This window comes from Oncorhynchus gorbuscha, linkage group LG15, assembly GCF_021184085.1.
Source record: "Oncorhynchus gorbuscha isolate QuinsamMale2020 ecotype Even-year linkage group LG15, OgorEven_v1.0, whole genome shotgun sequence".
Lineage (NCBI taxonomy): Eukaryota > Metazoa > Chordata > Actinopteri > Salmoniformes > Salmonidae > Oncorhynchus > Oncorhynchus gorbuscha.
Genome location: NC_060187.1, coordinates 64,219,681 through 64,247,131, shown reverse-complemented (window position 1 = coordinate 64,247,131; position 27,451 = coordinate 64,219,681). Strand labels below are relative to the sequence as shown.

At 45.8% G+C, this 27,451-nt stretch overlaps 1 protein-coding gene across 3 annotated transcripts; it reads left to right on the top strand.

Moving 5' to 3' along the window:
- Window positions 1-113: 113 nt before the first annotated feature.
- On the top strand, window positions 114-27,440 carry LOC123997743 (brevican core protein-like). Of its 3 annotated transcripts, XM_046302267.1 has the most exons (15): window positions 2,754-3,083; window positions 8,437-8,519; window positions 8,895-9,281; window positions 9,824-9,998; window positions 10,151-10,278; window positions 10,367-10,660; window positions 10,776-12,293; window positions 20,801-21,267; window positions 22,198-22,456; window positions 24,374-24,481; window positions 24,607-24,765; window positions 25,313-25,395; window positions 25,660-25,804; window positions 25,913-26,095; window positions 26,248-27,440. In XM_046302267.1, exons 1-15 carry the CDS (start codon window positions 3,079-3,081, stop codon window positions 26,367-26,369), a joined length of 4,116 nt encoding a protein of 1,371 aa, XP_046158223.1. In that variant the 5' UTR covers window positions 2,754-3,078; the 3' UTR covers window positions 26,370-27,440. The 3 variants fall into 3 exon arrangements, with proteins under 3 accessions (XP_046158222.1, XP_046158221.1, XP_046158223.1); XM_046302266.1 differs by lacking the exon at window positions 2,754-3,083 and adding an exon at window positions 114-2,730 and having other exon boundaries at window positions 20,801-22,456; XM_046302265.1 differs by having other exon boundaries at window positions 2,752-3,083; window positions 20,801-22,456.
- The last annotated feature ends 11 nt before the right edge of the window (window positions 27,441-27,451 follow it).

The window sequence follows — 27,451 nt, the reverse complement described above, 5'->3', positions numbered from 1 at the left end:
AGGCAATTGTATGTCTGTCCAGGGACTTGATATTTCTAGAATCTTTCCTGAGGGGTTCTTGTGAAAGTAGACTGTGGTCCTAATGACTCACAACTGTTACCAAGACACCATTCAACACAACAGTGCCAGACTGGTGTGATTAGACTACAGCTCCAGTAGTCATTAAACAAACATGCATTGTCGTCCAGTTTCTTTTCAGTGGATAATTTAGCGACGCATTAGCTTAATGGCAATACTCAATTAAAAGCATTTGTGTCAAAACTAAAAAAGATTTAAACTAGAAATCCCATTGATTCATGTTGCTGTTGTTGACATCTGTTGGAGCAGACTGTGGACTTATACTTCAGTGCTGTGGGACCCATAAAGAGAGGCCCCTGTTGTATCTTCTCCTGCCTTGGTCAGGGTGTGAACTGTGCTACTGCCTTTGGCTGTTCTGTTTTCCCCCTCCTTCTGTGAAGACCTATGCTAGGTATTCAAAGAGAATCGTTCTGTTCTTCTCATGTCAGCCTTGGCCTAACCTCTATTGACTGAGCAGGCAACTGAAAACCACGGTGTCGCTGGTGCCAGAGCTCCTGATGGCTAAATCCAGGACATTACACCTTCTCTCCAGAATGTATCAGTGATTCTGAGAGGGCACGCCACTCTGCCAGTCTTCCCGGCTGCCATCCATTCACTGTTTATGTGGACCCTTGTTTTATCTTGACTCTTCACAGCTATCCACTGAGATTAAAAGACAATTCATTTCACACATTTTTCTTTTTGACTTGTTGGAGCTTTCCATCGTTTCCTCTTGTCAGATGGTTTTTACCATTTCATGTCAAGGAATAAATTGTGTCTCATGCATATTTACTTTTAACTCCACTCCCACTTGTGTAGGCACCGCAGAGTGGACCTTTACAAATGGCAGAGAAGCCTGAGCTCTAAATTCTGCCACGAAATGCCTGTAGGTGCCGTGCAGAGAAGTCATTGCGTAAGGTTGAGAAATGACCTTATACCAATGCATTCATCTGTGACACAGCGGAAGAGGTTTGCAGCCTGAGAGATGAGCCAAACAGGTTCTCATTAATGTTGATTTGAAAAGGCAGTAAAGTATTATAGCAGTGGAACAATCAGGTCAGTGATCAGATTTAATCGCAGGTGGAATGCATGTCTTTGTGCCATGAAGGGATATAGCTGAATGAATTGGGAAATGTTGCCTGGAATGAGAGTATGTCCAGAGCAAGTTAAAGTTGTAACATACATGTGTTTTCTACAATGATGTTTTGGCCCTCACAACATTATCAATTTATAACATTGAGATGGATGGTGGCAATAACCAATAATGAACTAGACTGGGGGTGGGAAGTGCATGGCGAAAATATTGGCGACTCTCTCTGAGCCAGCCTACAATCATACCCATACCTCTGGGCCTGCAGTCCAACAGCGGCGTCCGTTCCACTGGCTTCCCAGCACCCATGTTGACCATCCCGCACCATGCCTATATGTTAAATTCCTTCACAGCCTGCCACTCAGCCGCAACTGTCAGCTGAGCAAGGCTATGAACAAAGCGGTATTCACCCTCCCCTCTTACCAAGACCTCTTGCTCAGCACTACTACTATGCTACACCCACTTTTCTAACTTCTGTCTGTTTATACTGTTGGGCCATTAAAACCTCTGTGGGTGGCCAGCATCCACCTTCTGTCCACAAGTGGTGAGCATAGCAGACATGAATCACGACTCTGACTCTGCAGCCTGTCCACGAGAAAGCAAGGTCCTGCTTTGTGTCTAGTTGGAAATCTAAATAAGTGTTTCCCACGTACTTTCAACCTGTATCATGTGTTACACTTTTATAGGAAACGGTTAACTCTGATAGCTGTGAAAGGACAAATAGTTCCTCCACACACTAATATTGTTGTGCAAGTAATCCAATACAGGTCTTGATGAATCCATAGAGATTTAGTTAAATTGGGAACTGAAATTGCATAAGCATCCAAATGGAACTCAAAGCAATGTGATTATGACACTTTGTTTGGCCTTTCATGTCGACAGGTTGAGAAAAAACATCTGCTATCATCCACGTTAGTCAAGATTATCCCAGATTACTAACCCTTAATCAATCCCTTTGTGCAGGGGCACATAATGAGGATAATGTTAGATTGTTCACCATTAGCTGTTAACCCTCAGTCTTGCATGAATTACTAATTTCTTGAGAGTTTTGCAATATTTCAGGGGAGCTTGTAGGAGGAGTATTTTAATGAAGATTCCCTCTCGCCTTTTTATGAGTGATCAGCGATGGTCATAATTGGTTATATTCTTCATGACAGGCAATGAATAGGCCTAATCAAATCATCATGATATGTTCTCTTCTCACTGAATTTGCAGCATGGAAACAAATAATTTGTGGTTTACAAGTTTGATTGATAAATTTAAACATTTATTCAAGATTGCTCTAAATAAAAATTGAAAGATTGAAAAACCAGCAGACTGAAGTGCTGTTTTCTTTTAATTGTAGTTTCGGTAACTGGAGTATGTGAATGGGCGCTGCTGGTAGCCTATAGGGCTCACTTCAGCATTCTCAGTGGTGCCCTCTGCTGCAAGATGGTGTGGGATCATGCTTTTCACATGTGTTGCTTATCGGACCGCAAAGCATCCTGGCTTCTGCTTTGACAGACTGACTTGCAACTTTGAATTCAGGCTATTGACTTCTGATATTATTTTCCCTTAAAGTGATTCCTTCAACCTGCATCCTTGTGAGTGATTGATTTGTCGTTTCGTTATACCCCCACATCCCCCTTTCTCCATTGTCCCGCAAATGGGAAAGTGTTCTTTGTCGGAGGAAGAAAGTGGGCTGTTCAAGATTTTGGTGTGCATAATTCTCTGCCCCCCAATCCCTCTTTACTTTGCTTCCTTCGCTGGCGGACGGAGCTCAAATCGTTATTTAGCTTTTTCAATTCAACGTGGGGAATCCTCGTACCTGACAACTCACTGTCTAATTCCATTCAAATTTGCTGGAAAAATATTTATTAGAAGTTGCACCTGTCGAGTCTGCTTCAAAATACAAAGGTACACAGAAAGGATATTTTGAGTGCGTCGTTTAAATGAGGTAGGTGATGGATTTGTAAATCATATATTTTTGGCATGTCCTTAATAAATATAAGAATACATTTCTGTCGCAAAATAACACGTTTTGCTCATCAATTAGCCAACAAATGTTTTTTATTTGTATAAGTCAAACAAAATCCTCAATACATTTTGCCAAAATTAGAGCAAATTAGAGACATTTTCGAAAAACGTTTGAAATAATACAGCCTATTTTTCGTCAAAAATATATTTTAAATATTTTCTATTACCTCTTTTATCCTACTGTTAATGCTATTTTGCTATTTTATGGAAGCTTTTTTATATATATATATATATATAAAGTTATTTTGACTTACCATTGAACCCACAATCCCAATTATTCAATGTAAAATAACATTTTCCTCATGCATTGTTTTCTGAGCACAGTTAAGCAGGATCCAGACAGATTGGACCTGCTATAGTGCTGTGTAAGGATACCCTCCAAACTGATTTTATTAAGTAAATCATAGGGGGCATGGGGCAATGATCACTGTTGTTGCAGGCCTACTTGTACCTATAGAAATACATGTTGTACTGTACTCCAAACTGACTACATATGGACATTCTGTGACAGGGAATAAAGCTTATTTTCCCCAACCAACTACTGTATTGACATTAATACCAGTGGCTTTCTTTAAAAATATGGATTAAGACATACCGTTCTCTGAACTGGAAAGGGAAAGGGGGATACCTAGTCAGTTGTACAACTGAATGCATTCAGCTGAAATGTGTCTTCTGAATCAGAGAGGTGCAGGGGGCTGCCTTAATCCACATCCACGTCATCGGCGCCCGGGGAACAACTGGGTGTCAAATGCTTGGACCTTTTGATGCCAGGTGATATTTGAGTGGGTTAACACAGATGTTTTGTGGAATGGCAAGTGATAGTTACGTTGGAACAGGTAGCTAGCTAATTGCTCTACACCTGTCACAGTCAGCATACATATTTTGCTACTTTATGTCATAGTAAGGGGCACTTACAATGTTTAGGCTATTTCAAGTGATTGGGTTCCACGCATGACATCTCAGTGTTGATTTATCAACACTTCTGTTTCTAAGTTGATGTTGTTGTTTTAAAAGAACATCGACCCATACAGTACGTTAACCTCGTTTAGTACTATGCCCCAATCAGGACCTGTCTGATGCAGTATCTATATCAACAAGCCTTGTACTTTTACAAGATGCTTTGATGCCGTGGTATCTGGGTTATTCTTCTCAGTTTGACTAACCTTGCAAATATGACTGTCCATTGCAAATGTGATATCACTGGTTTCTAAATAGGTCTTTGTGTTGTTGACTGAAGAAAGTGGACTGATTTGGTGACCTGCTGTGAGAGTTGCCAGAGTTTGCCTTGACAGTCTCCCATAAGCCCTTAAAGCGCTCAGAAGCCCTACATTTCTGCCTAATCAGCCCGTGGCACAGGCTACAAATGGGCCAAGGCTCCTGCCCCCCATCCACCTCCATGAGTCAGTTCCTTTGGCTGGAGTGGCTAATGGCTAACGCTAATAGCAATATGGCTAAAACCACTCCTCAGCTGGACCTTCTGTTGTGTCCTGTTGAATCACACCAAAGCTTCCTCCCTGCTGACTTTTTCTCTCTGTCGCTGTCTTTCTCCTCTCTTAGTGCACTCTGTACAGTTTTGTCCCCCTATCTCTCTCTCCCTCATAGCCCCCCTCCCCACACTTTGCTTCCTGCCAGCCCGGGCCTGTGAGGGGGTATGGGTTGCCCCTAGAGATGGGCAGATGGAGTCATTCGAGGTAACGTGAGGCAGGATTGGAGGGTGGGTGTGGTGGTGGTGGGGTGGAACGAGGCTGGGTAATGGAGGGTGGCAGACTGGCAGAGGTGGTGGTGTGTGTCGAAAATAATGACTAGGACAGCTGGTGTTTGATAAGCTACAGAGGAGAGAGGCTGTGTGTGTCAGGTGTGTGTGTTGATGTTCACAGTATCTCATTCTATTTGACCACAAAGAGTGACGTATCATACCATTACGTAAGCCAAAATAGTAATAATCTGTTACTAACCCTCATTATGGACTTCCACACTCACACACTGTATACTGCAGTCCTTCAGCCTGAAATTACCTTTCTTGGTCAGACCAAGGTGAAGTCATTGGTTATTCCAGCCACTTGTGATGCATGTCTGAGGTTGCCTGGGATGCGTCCTCCCCTCTCTCTCTCCCCAGAGGAAGCCCTCTCCCTCTCTCCTTGGAGTATGGAAATGTGGTTGTGGCTAAGGGCCATGTGCCCAACACAGCAGGGAAGAAAACTACTGTGTGTGTGTGTGTGCGTGCGTGCGTGTGTATGTTTCCGTGTGTTTATGTGTGTGTGTAAAAATTTGGAGGTATGAACAAAAATCCATATCATGATACATTTACTGAATTATCATGATAAGTTGAACGGTAAATGTACAACATTAATGTGCACTAGTTATTTTTTATATTACACTTAAAACTACTTATATCTCTTTGAATGTTGTGGCTACCATTGTCCCGTTTAATTTCAAACTTCACATTTCTCTAGTAAAGGCTACTTATCATTATTATCGATAGCAGTAAAATGCCCTCGTGGAACGGTTGGATCGGTCTGTATCGATCATTTTGGGGTTTATTTGTGTGTGTGTGGATATTGGGGGGGGGGGGATGTTTTGGGTGTTGGGGGAATTGAACACATATCAGTGCTGTCTGCTTATATACTTCATTAACAGTCAAAGGATTGAGGAAGATTGAATGGAGGGTAATTTAGGAACCGGAGAAAAAAAGACTTCATTCTCCTAGAAACCGGAGCTGAGACAAGTAGGGGAGGGAAGGCTGACAGGATGACGGTTCATTTGCTTGTCCACTCACCATCTACTGTTATGGATACTGCCACAGATCCATCAGCTCCCCAATTTCATTTCAACCAACAGTTATGATGTGGATGATTTACCCAATGATGTTCTTCACAGGTTCGAGACAGTTTCGTTCATGTGCAATTGACCCACTCTTCTATCATCACCACTCCTCTACTGTACTAGTCGAGATCACACTCTGACAACCCCCATGTTTACTAATGGATTTACAGTTTATATTATGCAACAGGTCACTGAACTTCAAACTTTGAAAACAGAGTTTTACACTGGAACTTTGGGTAATTGATCATAAAGCGCCGTCGGATTACTACAAAACCAACAATAATTACTGCCTTGAATTTTGAGTGAATTTAGTTCTTGATTCCAGTTCCTGATGTGATTTTCCAAAATATTTTTATATAAAAGGGAAGCAACAATCCAGACAGGCAATGTAGTGTTGAGATTCTCCTCCTCTAACCTCATCACTGGTTGCTTGTAAAATAGCTTGTAAAAAAGAATAAAGGGTATGGATGAGACGTTTACAATAAATCAACAATCTACTGTGGGCTGTCAGTAGAGATTTCATCACTTCCTCCTTAGACAAACTTTAGGACATCAAGACATTTGAACTACAGGGATATATCAGCAGATAGAATAGTCATTATAAAGATAAATGGCCTGATGATACATGAATGCCACCTACTGTACTAGATATTTTAGGTTGAATAAATCATTCACATTGAGTATATAGCCGAAGTTAGACTTGCATTTGAATAAAGGCAATGTACTGTAGTGTACACACCATTAAGAACACCTGTTCTGGCCATGGCATAGACTGACCAGGTGAATCCAGGTGAAAGCTATGATCCCATATTGACGTGTAGACAATCAGTGTAGATGAAGAGGAGATAAGTTAATTAAAGAAGGCTTTTTAAGCCTTGACAAAATGAAGACATGGATTGTGTATGTTTGCCATACAAAGCGTGAATGGGCAAGACAAAAGATTTAAGCGCCTTTGAACTGGGTATGGTAGTAGGTGCCAGGCGCAGCGGTTTGTGTCAAGAACGGCAACGCTGCTGGGTTATTCACGCTCAACAGTTTCCCATGTGTATGAAGAATGTTCCACCACCCAAAGGACATCCAGCCAACTTGGAACGCTTTTGACACCTTGTAGAGTCCATTCCCGAATTGAGGCTGTTCTGAGGGCAAAAGGGGTCTGATCAATAATAGGAAGGTGTTCTCTAATTGTGAGTGATCACTAAAGTACCCAGTGCACTGGGTTTGCAGCGTGACTGCGCAGATCATTCACCAAGACATCCTGGGGGGGGGGGGGGGGGGGAACTCTATTCACGTTACATTTTTGCACCTTCTAAGAAGCACACTGCTTATTTGAATACACCGGCCTGCTCAGAATGGGTAATGTGGCGGTCCTATTGAGTCAGTGGGGGAAATGTGTAGCTGTGTCTGTGTGTCTTTGGTGCGTGGGTAATGTTAATGGGGTGGGGGTGGTTGGGATTTAACATTTAGGTTGCTAAAAGGGATATAACGATGATAAAGCAGTGGAGTTGGAGAAAGGGCTTTGTGCCATGCCATCCTGGGGGAATTTGTGGGACATCAGAATTCTGCTCACACTCGAGAGCTCTCAAAGGCTGACTCATGCCAGCTGGATAACACCAAGGCCACACAGACAGTTACTCTCTAACACACTCTAGTTGACTGATGCAAAAAGGCACATGCAGTGCACAGCTACTTTATACACACACACACACACACACACACACACACACACACACACACACACACACACACACACACACACACACACACACACACACACACACACACACACACACACACACACACACACACACACACACACACACACACACACACACACACATACACACACACACTATCTGACTTAAAGAGATTTATATACACATACAAAACAGCACAAAGACATATCCATAGACTCATCAATTAACTTATTGGAAGCTCAACAAAATTCTGCAGAACTAAAGAACAATCCCTCACACTTGTCATACAAATCAATTTGTCAAAATGAAGAATGAATATTTGTTATTTCAAAAGGACTTCAGCTTGATCAGGACTGACGTTGCATGTGATGGATTAACACACCATCCTATCCGTTCTCAAGGTCTCTGCTAAATGACAGCGCTGATGTCTTAGCCACGGCTTTTACTTTACGGTCGTAGAGGCTGAGGTGGTTGGTGAAAGCTGGCCACTTGCCACTGTCTAGTATTATACTCTGAGGTTGATGAATGACTGTAAGCATGAATCAATATTTGTAAATGTCTTATCTTGTCTCCAGGTATCCAAAGAGGCCACAGGACCCTCTGAGAGTTATTGAGGGAGTCATCCCTACCTCTTTGCCTCTTCTCACTTTCTCTACAGCACTTCTCCATTTGTCTATTAAGCTTTCACAATAATGATAATGTCTTTATCTCTTTGTGTCTCCCCCCCCCCCACCTCTCTTTTTCTCTCTATTGCAGATTGGAGATGCTCCTGTCTTTGCTGCTGTGTGCCATCTGTTTGCTCATCCTACCGTCCTCCTCTACCCCCAGCCAAGCCTCAGGTGCGTGACCACCCTCCGTCAGCCTCGGCTATACTGACATCCATTCAATGATCTATGACATTTAACTTCTAAGGGTATAGGGGCACTTTCTAATCACTCCCCTGTCATTCATCATTTTTGCTGACACACAGTCTGGAAACTATTTTAGATGGTGTGACTTTAATAGCAAAAATCAAGGTTAACTGATGTGCAACAGGTGTGAAGAGGAAGTATCTCATCCGGTATTTGTTTCAACAACACCATGACGGCAAATGGCAAGACTTTTAAATGGGTTCCAGACTTTAACAAATAACATCAACTGCAACCTGAGACAACCTGTGAACTTTTTGACTGTATAAAGTCAGCAATTGAACCCCTTTGGTCTGCTCTCTCCAGATGACTCCAGACTCCTACAGGTGACCATCCCTACGACCCCTCCCTTATCTGCCGTCTTGGGGGGCTCTCTTACCCTACCTTGCCTGGTGTCTCTGTCCCACCCGCCCCCCAACATGAATGGCCGCCACGCCGTCCTCTCCCTACCCAGGGTCAAGTGGAGCATGCTGTCCCAGGGGCACGAGACTGAGATCCTTGTGGCCCGAGGGGACAGGGTGAAGGTCAGCGAGGCCTACAAGGACAGAGCCTCCCTGCTCCATTACGCTTCCTCCCCGGCCGACCTCACCCTGAGGCTGGATGGCCTGCAGTACAACGACTCTGGCTTCTACCGCTGTGAGGTGCAGCAGGGCCTGGAGGATGCCGACGGTGTGGCTCAGGTCAAGGTCAAAGGTGAGGCCAGGGGTTGAAGTCATAGATGTTGGGGATAAGCCAGAGTTCCTGACCTATGACAGTAACGACTCAGGAGTGTGTGTGTCAATGCTTGTATCTCAGCAGGCAGTGAGCCAGTCAGAATTGTCAGTCACAGGATGGCTCTAGGAGAGACAGAGAATGTCCTATAAAACACAGCATAGACACTGACTGTACATTACCACTTACACTGAGTATACAAATCATTAAGAACAGCTGCTCTTTCCATGACATAGACTGACCATGTGAATCCAGGTGAAAGCTATGATCCCTTATTGATGTCACTTGTTAAATCCACTTCAATCAGTGTAGATGAAAGGGAAGACTCAGATTAAAGAATGATTTTTAAGCCTTGATACAATTGAGACATGGATTGTGTATGTATGCCATTCAGAGGGTGAATGGGCAAGACTAGAGCAGTTTATAACCTAATGAATACGATATAGCCTATGCTTGTGAATGTAGCTGTAGTTCACACAAAATACTGAATCTGAAATAACGGCAAGACTGTGGACCTTCAACAGGGGTGGTGTTCCACTACCGGGATGCTTCCAGTCGCTATGCCTTTACCTTTGCGCAGGCCCGGGACGCCTGTGAAGAGATCGGGGCTCACATCGCCACCCCAGAGCAGCTCTTGGCAGCCTACCACAGTGGCTATGAGCGGTGTGATGCGGGCTGGCTCTCAGACCACTCAGTGAGGTAAGGGCCACAGGCAGATAAAAGACCACTGTGAATGTTCTCTCATATCAAGTGGACACAGATAGAGAGATGCTTTCATCCACTTCAATAGACTTTCCCCTTTGTTATAACAGTTGTATAACACTATGTGATATCAACACTCTTCTCCACAGATATCCCATCCAGATGCCACGAGAGGGATGTTTTGGAGACATGGACGGGCATCCTGGAGTGAGGAACTATGGGCTGCTGGAACCTGATGAGCTGTACGATGTATACTGTTATGTGGAGAACATAGAGGGTAGGAAAATATGTTATTTATTGGAGTGTTTCATGAATTTGATCAAGTGCAGATTATTACAACCTGACTTCTCCCTCCATGTCTACAGGGGAAGTGTTCCATGGCTCTTCCCCCCGAAGTTTCACCCTGTGGGAAGCTAAGGCATATTGTCTGGCTCAGGGAGCGGAGCTGGCTACCACAGGTCAGCTGTATGCAGCCTGGAATGACGGACTGAACGCCTGCAGCCCGGGGTGGTTGGCTGATGGGAGTGTACGCTACCCCATTGTCACTCCCAGGGAGCGTTGTGGTGGAGGGGAGCCTGGGGTCAGGACTGTCTATCGCCATTTGAACCAGACAGGCTTTCCAGAGGCACACACTCGCCATGACACTTACTGCTTCCGAGGTAAGAGGTTTTGAAAGTATTGCTGGGCTTCAGTAGTGGCATCCCAACGCAGTTCCTACGGTATTCTAACTCATCCTCTGGCCTAACTTGGATTCGTTGCCCTTGCATCTGACAGGCAACAGCAACACTCACACCGAATCTCCCCATGATTACCTGGCAACAGAGCCAGAGGACATCGGCCAGGACATTGTGACGCTGTCTGAGCCTCTGGAGGAATTCAGCCTGGGTCAGGTGACGGAGCAGGTGATGAGCGAAGAAGTTCAGGGCTACCTGACTGCACTCCCTATTCCAGCGGAGCAGCACCCATCAGAGCATATAGAGGAGCAGGGGGCTGTCCCTGGTGAGCAGTACCCAGAGCAGGGGGCTGTCCCTCGGGAGCACGGAGAAGAACAGGGGGTTGTTCCTGGAGAACACGGAGAGGAGCAGGGGGGTGTTACTGAGGAGGTGTACATCAAGGAGGACGGAGGGGAGCAGGAGGCTGTGCCTGGGCAGCACAGAGAGGAACAGGGGGTTCATCATGGGGAGCAGTACCCAGACCAGCCTGGAGAGGAGCAGGGGGCTGTCGATGGCCCGGGCCCTACTGTAGTCTATCACGAGGAGCTACCCTTTCCGGTTGAACCCCAAGACTCATTCACCCCCACATCCTTCCCCCAAGACCTGGAGCCCACAGAGGACACCTGGCAGCTGGTGAAAGAGGTCAGCAACCCAGAATCATATCAGCCCGCCCCTGAGGAGGTACACTTAGATTCAAACTACCCAGTCACACCCTATGATGAGCTGAATGCAAACCCAACACTGTATCCACCTTCTCCCGAGACAAATTATGAATCAGATGATCTTACAACTGCTCATGAAGACAACATTGGTATCCCCGATCCCTACCAGCCCTCGTTAGAGTCAAACATGGAATCAGGAGAGCCCTCTATAGAGGGTGTACCAGGGACTGCTCTGGAGGCCCCCGTGCCCACCACAGCATATGAGGAGGTGGACAGGTCCAGTGATCCACATCCCATGCCTGGCACAACCCCTGAGAGTGGTGAGTCTCAGTATGGTATTTCAGAGGAAAGCCATCTGCAAACAGGGATCACCCAGGAGACCGAACACTACACTTTTACCTCTGAGACCACAGGCTCTAATGTATCAGGAGTTGAAGCCACTACTAGTTATGACAGCTCTCCAGAGGAGCAACTGGAAAGCGGGCTGCCCATACCTCCTGAGGAAGACCACTCCAGAGATGAGCATGCCATCCAGGGGGAGCATGTCACGGACACGGTCTACCCAAGCACCTCTTATGACCTCTCAGGAGGGTCCATCAGGCCTGAGGGAGCCATCACTGGGGGTGTCGAGGATACATCTGTATCTTCCACTTCACCTCATGAGGAAACGGAGCTCTTCCCTGACCAGCCCACCACTCAGCCTCCATACTGGGAGAGCACATCTGAATACCACCGAACCAACTCTGTGGACCACAGTGCCAGTGTCCTTCTCCCTGAGGAGCATATCACATCACTGGACTCATTGGTCCTCCAGACAGGGGAGAACAGTGGCTCTGCTACTGCTGAGTCAGGAGACCTGGCTACCCTAAGCCCAGTGGAGATGGACCCCTATGAACTGATCCCTACCTCTGAATATGGTGAGTCCATAGAGAAGCCTTTTTGTGTCGTTTTTTTAAAAACACTTTTCTTTATGTAATGCACTGAAGATTTAGTGCAGTAAATATTTAATGGTATTGAATGACATAAAAAGCATGAGCTGGCGCACCCCCAAAAAATGTGGTGGAGGTGCTGACTAACGGTGAGTAAATTATACTCATTTAATTTGATGTAGCCCTTATTTTACCAGGTAAGTTGACTGAGAACACATTCTCGTTTACAGAAACAACCTGGGGTATAGTTACAGGGGAGAGGAGAGGGATGAACGAGCCAATTGGAAGCTGGGCATGATAAAGTGGCTATGAGGGCTAGATTGGGAATTTAGCCACTGGGGTTAACACCCCTACTCTTACGATAAGTGACATGGGATCTTTAGTGACCACAGAGAGGACACCCGTTTAACGTCCCATCTGAAAGACAGCACCCTACACAGGGCACTATCCACAATCACTGCCATTGGGATATTTTTTTAGACCAGAGGAAAGCATGCTTCCTACCAGCCCTCCAACACCACTTCCAGCAGCATCTGGTCTCCCATCCAGGAACTGACTAGGACCAACCCTGCTTAGCTTCAGAGACAAGACAGCAGTGGGATGGAGTGTGGTACTCTATAAAAGGCTATAAAATTATAGGCTATAAAAAAAAATGTTTTTTTAAAGAGAGTCGCACAGACTATATACCAGCTCCAAGTAATTTATTGGATAAACCAGCAACATTTCAGCATCACTTTGCCTTCAGGGTAATGTCATGAATGCTTGAACGTGAATGTCTACATAACCTGCTTCAAGCATTCATGACATTACCTTGAAGAAGGCACAGTGATGCCAAAACGTTGGACTGTGCGACTCTCTTTTAAATCAAATCAAATCAAATGTTATTGGTCACATACACATGGTTAGCAGATGTTAATGCGAGTGTAGCAAAATGCTTGTGCTTCTAGTTCCGACCATGCAGTAATATCTAACAATTTCACAACAACTACCTTATACACACAAGTGTAAAGGAATTAATAAGAATATTCTTATTAATATGTATATATAAATATATGGATGAGCGATGGCTGAACTGCATAGGCAAGATGCAGTAGATGGTATAGAGTACAGTATATACATATGAGATGAGTAATGTAGGGTATGTAAACATTATATAAAGTGGAATTGTTTAAAGTGACTAGTGATACATTTATTACATCCAATTTTTAATTATTAAGTGACTAGAGATTTCAGTCAGTATGTTGGCAGCAGCCACTCAATGTTAGTGATGGCTGTTTAACAGTCTGATGGCCTTGAGATAGAAGCTGTTTTTCAGTCTCTCGGTCCCAGCTTTGATGTACCTGTACTGACCTCGCCTTCTGGATGATAGCGGGGTGAACAGGCAGTGGCTCGGGTGGTTGTTGTCCTTGATGATCTTTTTGGCCTTCCTGTAACATTGGGTGCTGTAGGTGTCCTGGAAGGCAGGTAGTTTGTCCCTGGTGATGCGTTGTGAAGACCTCACTACCCTCTGGAGACCCTTACGGTTGTGGGTGGAGCAGTTGCCGTACCAGGCGGTGATACAGCCTGACAGGATGATCTCGATTGTGCATCTGTAAAAGTTTGTGAGTGTTTTTGGTGACAAGAAAAATGTCTTCAGCCTCCTGAGGTTGAAGAGGCACTGTTGCGCCTTATTCACCACGCTGTCTGTGTGGGTGGACCATTTCAGCTTGTCCGTGATGTGTACGCCGAGGAACTTAAAACTTTCCACATTCTCCACTACTGTCCCATCTATGTGGATAGGGGGTGCTCCCTCTGCTGTTTCATGAAGTCCACGATCATCTCCTTTGTTTTGTTGACGTTGAGTGTGAGGTTATTTTCCTGACACGACACTCCGAGAGCCCTCACCTCCTCCCTGTAGTGGTAATCAAGCCTGCCGCTGTAGTGTCATCTGCAAACTTGATAATTGAGTTGGAGGCATGCATGGCCACGCAGTCATGGGTGAACAGAGAGTACAGGAGAGGGCTGAGAACGCACCCTTGTGGGGCCCCAGTCCTGAGAATCATTTACATTACATTACATTTAAGTCATTTAGCAGACGCTCTTATCCAGAGCGACTTACAAATTGGTGCATTCACCTTATGACATCCAGTGGAACAACCACTTTACAATAGTGCATCTAAATATTTTAAGGGGGGGTGAGAAGGATTACTTTATCCTATCCTAGGTATTCCTTAAAGAGGTGGGGTTTCAGGTGTCTCCGGAAGGTGGTGATTGACTCCGCTGTCCTGGCGTCGTGAGGGAGTTTGTTCCACCATTGGGGAGCCAGAGCAGCGAACAGTTTTGACTGAGCTGAGCGGGAACTGTACTTCCTCAGTGGTAGGGAGGCGAGCAGGCCAGAGGTGGATGAACGCAGTGCCCTTATTTGGGTGTAGGGCCTGATCAGAGCCTGGAGGTACTGAGGTGCCGTTCCCCTCACAGCTCCGTAGGCAAGCACCATGGTCTTGTAGCGGATGCGAGCTTCAACTGGAAGCCAGTGGAGAGAGCGGAGGAGCGGGGTGACGTGAGAGAACTTGGGAAGGTTGAACACTAGACGGGCTGCGGCGTTCTGGATGAGTTGTAGGGGTTTAATGGCACAGGCAGGGAGCCCAGCCAACAGCGAGTTGCAGTAATCCAGACGGGAGATGACAAGTGCCTGGATTAGGACCTGCGCCGCTTCCTGTGTGAGGCAGGGTCGTACTCTGCGGATGTTGTAGAGCATGAACCTACAGGAACGGGCCACCGCCTTGATGTTAGTTGAGAACGACAGTTTGTTGTCCAGGATCACGCCAAGGTTCTTAGCGCTCTGGGAGGAGGACACAATGGAGTTGTCAACCGTGATGGCGAGATCATGGAACGGGCAGTCCTTCCCCGGGAGGAAGAGCAGCACCGTCTTGCCGAAGTTCAGCTTGAGGTGGTGATCCGTCATCCACACTGATATTTCTGCCAGACATGCAGAGATGCGATTCGCCACCTGGTCATCAGAAGGGGGAAAGGAGAAGATTAATTGTGTGTCGTCTGCATAGCAATGATAGGAGAGACCATGTGAGGTTATGACAGAGCCAAGTGACTTGGTGTATAGCGAGAATAGGAGAGGGCCTAGAACAGAGCCCTGGGGGACACCAGTGGTGAGAGCGCGTGGTGAGGAGACAGATTCTCGCCACGCCACCTGGTAGGAGCGACCTGTCAGGTAGGACGCAATCCAAGCGTGGGCCGCGCCGGAGATGCCCAACTCGGAGAGGGTGGAGAGGAGGATCTGATGGTTCACAGTATCGAAGGCAGCCGATAGGTCTAGAAGGATGAGAGCAGAGGAGAGAGAGTTAGCTTTAGCGGTGCGGAGCGCCTCCGTGATACAGAGAAGAGCAGTCTCAGTTGAATGACTAGTCTTGAAACCTGACTGATTTGGATCAAGAAGGTCATTCTGAGAGAGATAGCGGGAGAGCTGACCAAGGACGGCACGTTCAAGAGTTTTGGAGAGAAAAGAAAGAAGGGATACTGGTCTGTAGTTGTTGACATCGGAGGGATCGAGTGTAGGTTTTTTCAGAAGGGGTGCAACTCTCGCTCTCTTGAAGACGGAAGGGACGTAGCCAGCGGTCAGGGATAAGTTGATGAGCGAGGTGAGGTAAGGGAGAAGGTCTCCGGAAATGGTCTGGAGAAGAGAGGAGGGGATAGGGTCGAGCGGGCAGGTTGTTGGGCGGCCGGCCGTCACAAGACGCGAGATTTCATCTGGAGAGAGAGGGGAGAAAGAGGTCAGAGCACAGGGTAGGGCAGTGTGAGCAGAACCAGCGGTGTTGTTTGACTTAGCAAACGAGGATCGGATGTCGTCGATCTTCTTTTCAAAATGGTTGACGAAGTCATCTGCAGAGAGGGAGGAGGGGGGAGGGGGAGGAGGATTCAGGAGGGAGGAGAATGTGGCAAAGAGCTTCCTAGGGTTAGAGGCAGATGCTTGGAATTTAGAGTGGTAGAAAGTGGCTTTAGCAGCAGAGACAGAGGAGGAAAATGTAGAGAGGAGGGAGTGAAAGGATGCCAGGTCCGCAGGGAGGCGAGTTTTCCTCCATTTCCGCTCGGCCTTCCGGAGCCCTGTTCTGTGAGCTCGCATTGAGTCGTCAAGCCACGGAGCGGGAGGGGAGGACCGAGCCGGCCTGGAAGATAGGGGACATAGAGAGTCAAAGGATGCAGAAAGGGAGGAGAGGAGGGTTGAGGAGGCAGAATCAGGAGATAGGTTGGAGAAGGTTTGAGCAGAGGGAAGAGATGATAGGATGGAAGAGGAGAGAGTAGCGGGGGAGAGAGAGCGAAGGTTGGGACGGCGCGATACCATCCGAGTAGGGGCAGTGTGGGAAGTGTTGGATGAGAGCGAGAGGGAAAAGGATACAAGGTAGTGGTCGGAGACTTGGAGGGGAGTTGCAATGAGGTTAGTGGAAGAACAGCATCTAGTAAAGATGAGGTCGAGCGTATTGCCTGCCTTGTGAGTAGGGGGAAGGTGAGAGGGTGAGGTCAAAAGAGGAGAGGAGTGGAAAGAAGGAGGCAGAGAGGAATGAGTCAAAGGTAGACGTGGGGAGGTTAAAGTCGCCCAGAACTGTGAGAGGTGAGCCGTCCTCAGGAAAGGAGCTTATCAAGGCATCAAGCTCATTGATGAACTCTCCGAGGGGACCTGGAGGGCGATAAATGATAAGGATGTTAAGCTTGAAAGGGCTGGTAACTGTGACAGCATGAAATTCAAAGGAGGCGATAGACAGATGGGTAAGGGGAGAAAGAGAGAATGACCACATGGGAGAGATAAGGATCCCTATGCCACCACCCCGCTGACCAGAAGCTCTCGGGGTGTGCGAGAACACGTGGGCGGACGAAGAGAGAGCAGTAGGAGTAGCAGTGTTATCTGTGGTGATCCATGTTTCTGTCAGTGCCAAGAAGTCGAGGGACTGGAGGGAGGCATAGGCTGAGATGAACTCTGCCTTGTTGGCTGCAGATCGGCAGTTCCAGAGGCTACCGGAGACCTGGAACTCCACGTGGGTCGTGCGCGCTGGGACCACCAGATTAGGGTGGCAGCGGCCACGCGGTGTGGAGCGTTTGTATGGTCTGTGCAGAGAGGAGAGAACAGGGATAGACAGACACATAGTTGACAGGCTACAGAAGAGGCTACGCTAATGCAAGGAGATTGGAATGACAAGTGGACTACACGTCTCGAATGTTCAGAAAGTTAAGCTTACGTAGCAAGAATCTTATTGATTAAAATTATTAAAAATGATACAGTACTGCTGAAGTAGGCTAGCTGGCAGTGGCTGCGTTGTTGACTTTGTAGGCTAGCTGACAGTGGCTGCGTTGTTGACACTACACTAATCAAGTCGTTCCGTTGAGTGTAGTAGTTTCTACAGTGCTGCTATTCGGGGGCTAGCTGGCTAGCTAGCAGTGTTGATTACGTTACGTTGCGTTAAAAGAACGACAATAGCTGGCTAGCTAACCTAGAAAATCGCTCTAGACTACACAATTATCTTTGATACACAGACGGCTATGTAGCTAGCTATGTAGCTAGCTACGATCAAACAAATCAAACCGTTGTGCTGTAATGAAATGAAATGAAAAATGTGATACTACCTGTGGAGCGAAGCGGAATGCGACCGGGTTGTTGAGTGCGGAAGTTCTATTCAGTAGACGTTGGCTAGCTGTTGGCTAGCTAGCAGTGTCTCCTACGTTAAGGACGACAAATAGCTGGCTAGCTAACCTCGGTAAATTAAGATAATCACTCTAAGACTACACGCTCTAAACTACACAATTATCTTGGATACGAAGACAGCAAAGACAACTATGTAGCTAGCTAACACTACACTAATCAAGTCGTTCAGTTGAGTGTAATAGTTTCTACAGTGCTGCTATTCGGTAGACGGTGGACGTTTGCTAGCTGGCTAGCTGCTGGGCAGATAGCAGTGTAGACTACGTTAGGACGACGAAATACGAAGTTGCAATAGAAGTGCTGACTGTTTCACTTTGTTGTCCTCTTTCTTTTCCTTTTTCTTCTGTCCTTCTTTTGTCCTTATTTTGTCTTCCTTTCTTCTGTTAACTAGATATTTTTTGTTGTTATTCTTTGTAAGCTAGCTAGCTTCTTCCAGGAGAGAATCAGCGGGGTGGAGATGTTGTTTCCTACCCTCACCACCTGGGGGCGTCCCATCAGAAATACCAGGACCCAGTTGCACAGGGTGGGGTCGAGACCCAGGGTCTCGAGCTTAATGATGAGTTTGGAGGGTACTATGGTATTAAAGGCTGAGCTGTAGTCAATGAATAGCATTCTGACATAGGTATTCCTCTTGTCCAGATAGGTTAGTGCAGTGTGATTGCGATTGCGTCGTCTGTGGACCTATTGGGGCGGTTAGCAAATTGGAGTGGGTCTAGCGTGTCAGGTAGGGTGGAGGTGATATGATCCTTGACTATTCTCTCAAAGCACTTCATGATGACGGAAGTGAGTGCTACGGGGCGATAGTCGTTTAGCTCAGTTACCTTAGCTTTCTTGGGAACAGGAACAATGGTGGCCCTCTTGAAGCATGTGGGAACAGCAGACTGGGATAGGGATTGATTAAATATGTCCGTAAACACACCATCCAGCTGGTCTGCGCATGCTCCGAAGACGCGGCTAGGGATGCCGTCTGGGCAGGCAGCCTTGCGAGGGTTAACACGTTTAAATGTTTTACTCAGGTTTGCTGCGGTGAAGGAGAGCCCGTAAGTTTTGGTAGCGGGCTGTGTCGGTGGCACTGTATTGTCCTCAAAGCAAGCAAAGAAGCTGTTTAGTTTGTCTGGGAGCAAGACATCGGGGTCCGCGACGGGGCTGGTTTTCTTTTTGTAGTCCGTGATTGAGTGTAGTCCCTGTAACATACCTCTTGTGTCTGAGCCGTTGAATTGCGGCACTACTTTGTCTCTATACTGACGTTTAGCTTGTTTGGTTGCCTTGCGGAGGGAATAGCTACACTGTTTGAATTCGGTCATGTTTCCAGTCGCCTTGTGTCACGTTCTGACCTTTTTTGTTTGTTATGTCTTTGTTTTTAGTATGGTCAGGGTGTGAGTTGGGTGGGTAGTCTATGTTCTTTTTTCTATGTTGTGGTTTTGTGTTTGGCCTGGTATGGTTCTCAATCAGAGGCAGGTGTCCTTCGTTGTCTCTGATTGAGAATCATACTTAGGTAGCCTTTTCCCACCTGTGTGGTGTGGGTGATTGTTTTCTGTTATGTGTATGTCACCTTACAGAACTTTTTCATTTTCGTTCTCCTTTGTTATTTTGTTGAGTGTTCTCTGTTTAATAAACATAATGATGAACACTTACCACGCTGCGCTTTGGTGCTCACCTCATTCCAATGACGAACGTTACACCTTTCCCTGATTAAAAGCAGTGGTTTGTGCTTTCAGTTTTGTACGAATGCTGCCATCAATCCACGGTTTCTGGTTGGGGAAGGTTTTAATAGCAGCAGTGGGTACAACATCACTGATGCACTTGCTAATAAACTCGGTCACCGAATCAGAGTATACATCAATGTTGTTGTTCGACGCTATCCGGAACATATCCCGGTCCACGTGATCGAAGCAATCTTGAAGCGTGGAATCAGATTGGTTAGACCAGCGTTGAACAGACCTGAGCACGGGCATTTCCTGTTTTAGTTTCTGTCTATAGGCTGGGAGCCACAAAATGAAGTAGTGGTCAGATTTGCCGAAAGGAGGGCGAGGGAGGGCTTTGTATGCGTCGCGGAAGTTAGAATAACAATGATCCAGGATTTTGCCAGCCCGGGTTGCACATTCGATATGCTGATAAAATTTAGGGAACCTTATTTTCAGATTAGCCTTGTTAAAATCCCCAGCTACAATAAATGCAGCCTCGGGATATGTGGTTTCCAGTTTACATAGAGTCCAATGAAGTTCTTTCAGGGCCGTCGATGTGTCTGCTTGGGGGGATATACATGACTGTGATTATAATCAAAGAGAATTCTCTTGGTAGATAATGCGGTCGCCATTTGATTGTAAGGAATTCTAGGTCAGGTGAACAAAAGGACTTGAGTTCCTGTATGTTGTTATGATCACAACACGACTCGTTGATCATAAGGCATACACCCCCGCCCTTCTTCTTACCAGAGAGATGTTTGTTTCTGTAGGCGCGATGCGTGAAGAAACCAGGTGGCTGTACTGACTCTGATAACGTATCCCGAGTGAGCCATGTTTCTGTGAAACAGAGAATTTTGCAATCTCTGATGTCTCTCTGGAAGGCAACACTTGCTCGGATTTCGTCTACCTTGCTGTCAAGTGACTGGACATTGGCGAGTAGTATACTCGGGAGCGGTGGGCGATGTGCCCATCTACGGAGCCTGACCAGAAGACTTTATTAAATGACATAAAACATTTGTGCATATGTAATGTCTGCTACATTTTTTTTAAAGAGTTGAACACTCAAGTGCGGACAGGGTTACACTAACTGTCGGCTTGAATAATGTTTGTGATCTGTTTCCTGGCAGCTTATGACCCCACTCAGGAGCAGTCTGGTGTCACGTCACCCGACTCCTCTACCCTAGATGACCATGTGGAGCAGGAGGCAGGAGGCACAGTGGACTCATTACCAGAAGTTTCCAATGGTTCCACTGACCAGGATGAGCACACTGACCTGGGTTCAGTTCCAACTGACGAAGTCCTTACAGTTATTTATGACACTGACTCTAGTGAAGCCTCTGGGGTCCACAAGGGAATGCTTGACATTACCCTTTTGACATCCCCCATACCTATAACATATTCCCCCCCGACCCAGCGTTCCGTGGAAGCAGGGGCCAGCTCCCCAGGTGACTTCATAACCGTCATCCCAGAATCCAGCGTTCCATCTGGGTTTGAACCCCTGGAGGAAGGGCTGGAGAAGGTGGAGCAAGAGGGGTTGGGTGAAATCCCAGAAGTAGTCGAAACTACTACCCCAGAGACAGCTTCTGGTGAGGAGGTGAGTGGAGAAGAGGAGAGTGGTCAGGAGGTGAGTGGAGAAGAGGAGAGTGGTCAGGAGGCGAGTGGAGGCAAGGAGAGTGGTCAGGAGGCGAGTGGAGGCAAGGAGAGTGGTCAGGAGGCGAGTGGAGGCAAGGAGAGTGGTCAGGAGGCGAGTGGAGGCAAGGAGAGTGGTCAGGAGGCGAGTGGAGGCAAGGAGAGTGGTCAGGAGGCGAGTGGAGACAAGGAGAGTGGTCAGGAGGCGAGTGGAGGCAAGGAGAGTGGTCAGGAGGCGAGTGGAGGCAAGGAGAGTGGTCAGGAGGCGAATGGAGGCAAGGAGAGTGGTCAGGAGGCGAGTGGAGGCAAGGAGAGTGGTCAGGAGGCGAGTGGAGGCAAGGAGAGTGGTCAGGAGGCGAGTGGAGACAAGGAGAGTGGTCAGGAGGCGAGTGGAGGCAAGGAGAGTGGTCAGGAGGCGAGTGGAGGCAAGGAGAGTGGTCAGGAGGCGAGTGGAGACAAGGAGAGTGGTCAGGAGGCGAGTGGAGGCAAGGAGAGTGGTCAGGAGGCGAGTGGAGGCAAGGAGAGTGGTCAGGAGGCGAGTGGAGGCAAGGAGAGTGGTCAGGAGGCGAGTGGAGGCAAGGAGAGTGATCTGAAGGTGAGTGGAGGCAAGGAGAGTGATCTGAAGGTGAGTGGAGATGAGGACAGTGACCAGGAGGTGAGTGGCCAAGAGGAGGTGGAGTCCGGCCTAGGATCAGGATCAGACGAGGAGCACTCTGAATCTGCTGAATCTGGAGAAAGCTCAGGGATCCTTGAACCAGAAGTCCCATACATGAATGAAACTGTCATTCCCATCAATGGCACAACTGTCAACAGCATAGATGAAAGCGAGCGTGAGTCGAGTACAGATGCGCCTTCTACTGATATGGAAATCATGCTGCTCTCTGACTTGTCCCAGACCCCCCTGCCCTCCCCCACCATACCCCAAGAGTCCCGGGCTGATGTAAATCTGGATTACAGTGGGGAGACCTCACTCACTGAGGACCCTGACTCCTTTACTCCACTCACTAATGAGCCTGAGGAGACCCCCAGCCCGACGCCCACCACAGAGGACTACGATGACCAGACTACGACGGCAGCACCCCTATATCCAGAGGACGTTGATGAGGAGAAACTGATTACCATTCCTACTACTCCAAGATTTGGGAACATTTCAGGTAACGTTCAATGTAACTCAAACCATGACAATTATTTGAATACATGTGTTAATGCAAATCATAATTGCATACTTTCTACCATATACCTCACCTTAAATTACTCACTTGACTCTTGTATTTATTTTATGGTCTCATGCCTCCCCCACTCTGCTTAGTCATTAGAAAGTTTTTAAAAAATGCATTCACATGGCAGTCAGAGTAAACAACTGACTCAGCAAAAGAAGGGGATTATCGTTGTTTCTGTTGGAGGTAAACACACAGCAGGAGGAGCTGTCTCTGTTCATAGCAGCAAAGGATTGGGAACATAATATACAGTGAGCTCCAAATGTATTCGGACAGTGACATTTTTTGTTTTTGTCTTGGCTCTACTCCGCCACCTTGGATTTGAAATGATGCAACGACTATGAAATTCTAACCACTTCTACATTAATGTGGATGCTACCATGATTACGGATAACCATGAATGAATTGTGAATGATGATGACTGAGAAAGTTACAGAGACATAGATAACATCCCCCCCCCCCCCCAAAGAAAAAGTATCTCCAAAATGACAAAATACATTATTTATCATTCATTTGTATTGGACACAAAATAATCTGAAACTCAACCAAAACAAATGCATCCAACAGGTTTGTAGGGTCACAAGCTTGATGTACTGTATTTAGTCATTGGGTGCTAGGAATATGGGACCAAATACTAGACTTTAACACACAAGTGAGTTTGTCCAAATACTTTTGGTTGCCTAAAGTGGGGGGACTATCTACAGAAAGTGCTGTAAATTCACCCTATATTGACGAGATTACCCTTACATTAAAGCTTAAAGTCTGCACTTTAAACTCACATTCATTGTATATATTCAAAGTGCTGGAGCCAAAACAAAAATAAATAAAGGGGCAGTGCAGTCAAAACATGATTTCCTGTTTTTTTGTTATGATATTTCCACACTATGAGGTCAAAATAACACAATAATTATGATAATTCCATTTTAGTGGAAGAGCTTTTTGAAGAGGAATAAACCTTTTCAGGTGGGTGGGAGTTTTTGGCCCACAGCATAACATCACAATCTGATCTGATTATTCTGACCAATGACCAGTCATCTTTTATTTGCATATGTATCCTCTTACTTTGAAGGGGCTCTAGAGTCTAGACCAGGGGTGGGAAATTCCAGTCCTAAAGGGCCTGATTGATGTCACAGTTTTTCCCCAGCTCCTGCTAACACACCTGACTCCAATAATCACCTAATCATGATCTTTTGTTTAGAATGCAATTTGATTAATCAGCTGTGTTTGCTAGGGATGAAGAGAAGGTGTGACACCAATCAGGCCCTTGAGGACTGACCCCTGGTCTAGACAATCATATCCGCCAAGCAGGGCTGTATATGTAAATATATTTCAATTTGTATCAACACGCTCACACGATCATACTGGGCATTTTAATGGCAAAAGGAGACTCAGGGACTTATTTTCATGAAATAAACACAGTGATTTATTAGACATAAAGTGATTATTTAAAAATATATATTTTTAAAGACTACATGGGGGCATTGACAAAATGGCATGGTAAAAAAGAGCATGGAAGCATATGTGCTAAAAACATTTGAAAAGGTCACCTATGTCTAAAAGTTCCTCAGCACAGCAGCTTGAATAGGTAAAATTATATTTTCTGTAAACTGAACTCTATAGTCAGTCAGTCTGATGATGAGTACTGTTGGTATAATGGCTCCCTCCAGTGGCAGTCAAATAAATTCCCATGTAAATCAACAATAAAGTGATCCCGTCATATCTGTCCTTTACTTTGACACTATAAAGAGGGGATTCAAAAATGGAACACACACACACACACCAACAATATTTTAGATACGTTGTTACTGCATTTACATTGGTGTCAATAGTTGTTCTCTCCTACCTTTGTCTCAGATTCCTGCCATGAGAATCCTTGTTATAACGGGGGAACATGTGTGGACAGTGGGTCTTCAACCAAGTGCCTTTGCTTGCACACCTATGGAGGAGACATGTGCCAGACAGGTACAGTAACAGATTTCATGTTTTGTTTTCTCAAAGATGTTAAAACAATTAACATATCACTCCCCCTTGTGTATATGTTTGTCTCCTCTGTGTGCATCTAACCTCTTCTTCTTCATGTTGGTCAGACCTGGAGGTGTGTGAGCCGGGTTGGGAAAAGTTCATGGGCTTCTGTTACCGACATTTCACCAAGCGCCAGGGCTGGGAGGTGGCAGAGCAGCACTGTCGTATGTGTGGCGGTCACCTGATCTCGGTCATGACCCCTGAGGAACAGGACTACATTAATGGTACAGCAGGCCTGAAAACATGTACTTTGATCTTGTAACAGACAGCTCCAAGTGCTCTGCATAACCTGACCTCTGTAACCCTCATCCGTGGATTGTTAAAACGGTGTAATTCAAACATTTAAATGGGGGAAATGTGTTAATTGAACTCTTTGTCGTAGCTTTATTCAGTGTGAACAGAACCTACAGTCCCCAAATGCATAAACTGAATGCGTAATGAACCCTCTGTAACCCCAGTACCATCTGTGAGGAATGTTTTGTAAACTAAAAACACTTGTTTAAACAGATGGCTTTGACTGTTTAAGGTCGTATCGTCCAGAGAAGATGCAACATTGTCTTCTTTCATGTTTTACCTGCCATTCACTCATTTTACCATGAAACATGGGAGGGCTTGGATGCCAGTGTTAGTATTATGTCTGGAAATATGGAGGAGATTATCTAGCATTCCTTAGTTGTTTCCCATGGCCTGTAGACTGACACTGACCCCTATCTGCTAGTGAGCGAGTGTTTGCAGGCCCAAAGTTACAGTGCGCTCTCTCTTTCCCTTTAGATAAGTACAGAGAGTACCAGTGGACGGGACTGAATGACAGGACCATAGAGGGAGACTTCCGCTGGTCTGACGGGAATCCTCTGGTAAATCTCACATAGTCTGTGTACCCATGAAATATGTCTAGGTTCTCCATAAACATAATGTTATTTGCATGAACGTGCCTCTGGGATTGTAACCTATTGGTATACAGAACATCCTCACTTATGGTTTGTAAGACCTGATGCAAAAATAACCTCCTCCTGGTATGTGATCTGCTTCTTATACTACTTCTCAGCTACTTTAAATGTCAACTAACATTATTAAAACTCCCCTACTTCTTCATCCTACTTCCCATCTTTCTCTGCCAGTTGTATGAGAACTGGTACCGGGGCCAGCCTGACAGTTACTTCCTGTCTGGAGAGGACTGTGTGGTGATGGTATGGCATGACGGGGGGCGCTGGAGCGATGTGCCCTGTAACTACCACCTCTCCTACACCTGCAAGAAGGGCACCTGTGAGTACACAACCAAAACCACCACGGTAGTGTAGCATAGAAGTTGTCCTCAATATCTCAGTATAGTTTGAATGTATTTGCACTCCTAACCGCATGATTTCTGTTCAGCTTTCTGTGGCCAACCCCCCATCATTGCCAATGCCAAGGTGTTTGGTAAGTCGCGTCTGCGCTACGAGACCAACTCCAAGGTGCGCTACTACTGTGAAGAAGGATTCCTCCAGACACAGAACCCCGTCATTAAGTGCCTAATCAACGGCCAATGGGAGGAGGCTCTGATCACCTGTCACCCTGGTGAGGACAGATATTAATTCTATTGACTGACATACAACTAAATAAATGTATGATGTGTGGGATAGGTCTCTAATGTTATCATTGTATGACCCGCATAAGTTATTTTATGTTCACTGTGATAATGACATGATGTACCTGCTATGTTTTTCCAGCCCTGACTAACTTGGCAGAGCAGAAGGTCACGACGCCACCCTATCAGAATGAGGGGGTGGAGGTGGTGGACACAGCCACGGAGAAAGCCACTTCAGAGTTCTGGGACATCAAGTGGAACTAATAAGCTCATCAAACTCAATATGCCCCTTCCCTCTGCCCCCTTCCCTGGAATCCTATGTTCCACTCAAAGACTGTCCAACCTTGTCCCTCCAACAAGGTGGAGCCTTGTAAAATAAATGTTCTCCCAGAGAACGAGTCATCACATTCCTGTCACCAGCTCTTTCCAGAATAAACCCATTTAGAACATCAACAGACTTGATCGATCACACTTACAATAAGAGTACATCTCAACATAAGGCCACTACTAGAGGAAATTCATCACATTTGCACAGTACAGTTTGTCATTGGAATGAGCTTTAACGAAGATGTCCCATCCATCATTGGGCTTGTTTGTTGCATGTGATTGTTGACTAGTGAAATACTTCAATGTCCACCTGTGCTACGACACTGTTGGATTAGTGAATTTGACTGCCAGTAACATGTATTATGACATGTTTATGATGGTATACAGTATGATTTTGATGGAGAGTTTTAGTAAAGTGCAACCTAAATCTCAACCTCAGCTGGTCTGACATTAACTGAAGCCACTTTCCCACTCTGCCACAAAGACAGAATTAAGATTTCCACTTTTGTATGCTTTTGTATAAGAAGATCTCCTTATCAATCCACATCTTCTCAATTCCCACAACCCAAAGCATTTTCTCAACATGTCCTCTTATGTGCTTCTTTGTTTTTCAGGTGTCTTAAACTTTAGACCCAATATTAGAAGCCGATATCCACTTTAAAAGTACTTGGTTTGAGAATAGCCAGAATCCAAAGTTTGTTATTTTAAAACGTAATCCCTAAGATACTAGGAAGAACATGTGAAAATGTCCACAATGGTATTTCAATTTTCATGCATCAATTACATCATTGTCTTAGTTCCAGTGGAAGTACTACTTTACGTTGGTAGTGTTTAACTGTAATCAAATAATTCTAATTGCTAATCCCATTTGTGACTGCACAATTACACAATGAACTTGTTATGAAAGAAAAAATGTCATTGTAAAACGAATTACAACTTAATTTTGTTAATGTAGAGTTATTGGATAATAGAAAATAAATATCTAATAAAACGATTACAATGTATGTATCCATGTGAAT

What these genes read in the sequence shown, in the direction of transcription:
- LOC123997743 (XM_046302265.1), top strand. An exon ending in TGACACTTACTGCTTCCGAG is followed by an intron (nt 10,661 to 10,775) that starts GTAAGAGGTTTT and finishes TGCATCTGACAG; the next exon opens with GCAACAGCAACACTCACACC. An exon ending in GGAACAGGACTACATTAATG is followed by an intron (nt 24,766 to 25,312) that starts GTACAGCAGGCC and finishes CTTTCCCTTTAG; the next exon opens with ATAAGTACAGAGAGTACCAG.